Source organism: Myotis brandtii, unplaced genomic scaffold (genome assembly GCF_000412655.1).
Source record: "Myotis brandtii unplaced genomic scaffold, ASM41265v1 scaffold547, whole genome shotgun sequence".
Classification (NCBI taxonomy): Eukaryota; Metazoa; Chordata; class Mammalia; order Chiroptera; family Vespertilionidae; genus Myotis; species Myotis brandtii.
The window spans coordinates 1488643-1492257 of record NW_005370024.1 but is presented as its reverse complement, the minus strand read 5'-3'; the positions used below and the strand labels follow the sequence as shown (position 1 = coordinate 1492257).

At 52.1% G+C, this 3615-nt stretch overlaps 1 protein-coding gene across 2 annotated transcripts in view; it reads left to right on the top strand.

Annotated features, from left to right (window-relative positions):
• Positions 1 to 835: 835 nt before the first annotated feature.
• The window catches only part of CD38 (CD38 molecule), a 36947-nt gene continuing 34167 nt past the window's right edge, over positions 836 to 3615 (top strand). For both annotated transcript variants that reach the window (XM_005878139.2, XM_014549343.1), the window contains exon 1: positions 836 to 1816. In XM_005878139.2, coding sequence (XP_005878201.1) covers positions 1560 to 1816 — 257 coding nt within the window. In that variant the 5' untranslated portion in view covers positions 836 to 1559. The remainder of the gene's footprint in view (positions 1817 to 3615) is intronic.

Here is a 3615-nt window from a genome sequence, read left to right as displayed (position 1 = left end):
ACCTTCCCTCTGAGGGGCGGCAGAACTCCCTCCCACACCTCCCTGTGCCAAGGACCCTGAGAGAGGAGAGGCAGGGGATGTCTGGGAAAAGCCACTTGGTTATTCATTGAACCACCACTTAGCATGCTCGCTGCAAGCCAGACATTTTCTAAGCACAATCCATGGAGGATAGAAAGGCACCCCCTTGCACATGCTCACAAAACAAGTAGGAATAGCGAACACTGACAGCATGCTTACCATGTAGCAGGTATTACATGGAACATGCTGTCAATAGGAACTCACTCCTCATAAAAACACCATGCAGTGGGTACTGGTATTGCCCCACTTTATATCTGAAGCACAGAGAGGCCAAGTAACTTACCCCATCTCGCCCAGCCATTGGGTGATGGAGCTAAGTTTGAACCCAGACCTTTACCAGGATGCCACGTGGGAGAAGGGATAAGGCTTAGGAGGAGCCATTAACAGGGGGCTGAGCAGGCCTTTATCAATGCTAAGTAAATGGGGAGCATTGTTTTGCCAGTGAACAGCATTGCTTGTACAAAGGTGCCAAGGCAGGCATCCAGGTAGCAGTGTGGCTAAAGTGTAAAGTTCAAGGCTGCCAAAGGGAGCTGGCTGAAAGGGGCAAGAGCATAGAGTGTGTTATGAAGGCATCTGCAGGGTAAGTTGACGGTGGCTGCCTCCCCCTCCCTTTTATTTTTTATTATGAGGGTACATTTATTATTGAGGACAGTGAAACAAGGAAGAGCTTAGCATAGAAGAAGCAACAGGAGAGCCTACGCAGGGCTGCTTTGGCTCTCTAGAAACCTTACAGGAAAGAAATGAGTGGAGGCGGGGCTGCTGTCAGCTCCCTGGGAACCCAGAGAAAAGGGGGCCTCCGTGGCAGGTTCTGGGAATTAGCCCTGGAGCAGCTGCCGCTGCCCATGGCTCCTCTGATTGCAAGCCTTGTGGGGTCCCTTAACGTTTAGAGGTGGGGGAAGGGAGGAGAGGCAGGGGATGTCTGGGAAAGGCGCAGGGGTGCTCCTGGGAGGGTCCTTTGTCTTGAGGGCTTCATCCCTCTCCTCAGACAGGTCTCAGGGGAGGGTTTCAGCAGAATAGTCCTGTTTTCCAGGTGTGCTCTTTCAGACTCCTGGTTTCTTCTGATTGGTCCCAGTCAGGGCAGCGGGTCACTGGTCATCGCAGCTGGCCCCGGCGCTACTCACCTGGTTTTGCTGCTTTTCTGAGCCTGGAGCCTAGATGTCATCTCTAGGGAGGTGACCTGTAACTGGCTGTAAATTGCTCAGTTAGCTGCCGCAGTTTCTCCATTCCCCTTGTCAAGGAATTTTCCTAGCTTAGATGACTCTCCCCTGGCTCAAGTCTTTTAAAGTCCTTCAAATCCTCATTGGTCTGGCAGGCCAGGGAACTTTGAGGGAGGGGCTGGGGTGGGAAAGGAAGCCCAGAAAAGGCAAGTGAGAAATAAAGGGGAAGGTGCAGTTTCCGAAGGGGCAGCTCTCTCCACTCTTCCTGCCCAGCCTGGCGGGGCCTCTGCTCCCACTCGACCTGCTGACCCTGTAGTGGCCCCCATGTCCGATCACAGATTCAGCCCCGTGCCCGGGGAGGAACCCGGCTGCCACCTCTCCAAGAAAGCCAAGGTCTGTCTCGGCATCCTCCTGTGTGTCCTGGTGGCGGTGACGATCGTCGGGGTGGTGGTCGGAGTCCTGAAGTGGCCCCGGGCGCCCCAGCACCGGGAGTGGAATGGGACGGGCACCACTCCCCATTTTTCGGAGATCGTCCTGGGCCGATGCTACACCTACACTCAGGTCCTGCGGCCAGAGCTGAGGTGAGCTGGCGTCTGGGGGGCACAGATGGGCGCGGCGCTGCGGCTGATGCGCGCGGCTGGGGGCGCGGGGAGCTGTCTGATGGCCGAAACAAAGCCTCTTCTGTTTAGGGTCCGCTGAGAGCCCGCTGGCTTGCCATTTCGCGCGCCCCTTGCAGGAGCGGGGAGCTGTGGCGCGGAGCGTGTGTGCGGAGGCCGGCTCAGCTGTGAACACTTGGCAGAGATGACCGCCCTCTGGGCAAGGTGCCCCGAGCCCGGGCCGTCCTGACCCTCAGCCCCGCTGGGCGCCCAGGGCTGCAGGGACAGAAAACCAACGCAGACGCGCACGCGGGGGTGGGGGTGGGGGTGGGGTTTGTTGGCATTTTCTACTTCTCATGGGTTTTCCGTTCACGGTCTCTCACCTGAACATGCCTGGAAGGTTACAGGTGACACCTGCTTAAGTGGCTTGCAGAGCTTGACGTGACGGAATGGCGTCAGAAGGGCCAGACTTCTGAAATGAGCTTCATTCTTTAATAGAAAGCAGCACCCCCAGCACCCAGAGTCCTCTTGCGCGTCGTGAAATAAATGTGACTAGAGAACTCATTTAACACGACAAAGCAAAACAGGAACAACTTTAACAATTGAGCTATAACTTAAAGGACAAGGTGAATCAGCTCAATGAATGGATGAATGGGTCCAAACCCTGGAAGCACCACCCACATCATGCCAAGGGACCAATGCCCGAAGGTTCCTCGTGCCCCCTCCCCGCTGGCTGCTAATCTCTCTCCTAAGAGAACCAGTTTCTTGACTGCTGTTCCCAGGGCTTGGCTTCTGCCAGAGAACACATTTTTGAAGTTCTACTAGAGTAGAACACGCTGGGAAGCTACTGTTCGGGCTACCAAAAGCGAGTTTGAGATGGCATACTTCTGCCTCAAAAACGCCTGCAGTCTGGGCTGGGAGCGGTGAGAGCTCTCCACTACCCACCCCCTGTTCCCCTGCCTCCCGAGGTGCTCAAGGGTTCGGTTCTCATGCAATACCCTAGGTTTTCAGCGCAAATTGTTCAAGTCCAAAGAGGGCCAGGGTCCCTTAAGTTTTGCTTACAAATAATTAACTAATTAATTGAAGGAGAAACTAGAAGTTGAGGCATTCTTTCAGGTTGTGACATTTAGTACTAATTAAGTCAAGCGATATCTAATCTGAATTGCTAATGATAAAAGCGATAGTTTTTAATTTTCACCTTAATGTTTCAGCGCAAATTGTTCAAGTCCAAAGAGGGCCAGGGTCCCTTAAGTTTTGCTTACAAATAATTAACTAATTAATTGAAGGAGAAACTAGAAGTTGAGGCATTCTTTCAGGTTGTGACATTTAGTACTAATTAAGTCAAGCGATATCTAATCTGAATTGCTAATGATAAAAGCGATAGTTTTTAATTTTCACCTTAATGTGACATTTTTAAATGTTTGCTGTTGTTTATCTTTGGCTAGCACATCCACATGGCAAGCAGGATGCACCACAGACTTTTCATGTTTGTCAGGATGTTTGCTCACTATTAAACACACACACTTGTACACATATCTAATCTAATAAAAGAGAAACATGCAAATTGACTGAACCTCTGCTATGCCCCAAGCCATGCCCACCAGCCAATCAGAGCAACTATATGCAAATTAACCAACCAAGATGGCAGCTGGCAGCCAGGGAGCTGGAGCAAGCAGGAGGCCAAGCTTCCCACCTGCCCTGGCTGGCTGTGGCCTCCGCTCAAGGAAACAAAGTTTCAATTATAGAAGATAAATAAATCCCAGATACCTGCTTCCAGCCAGCCT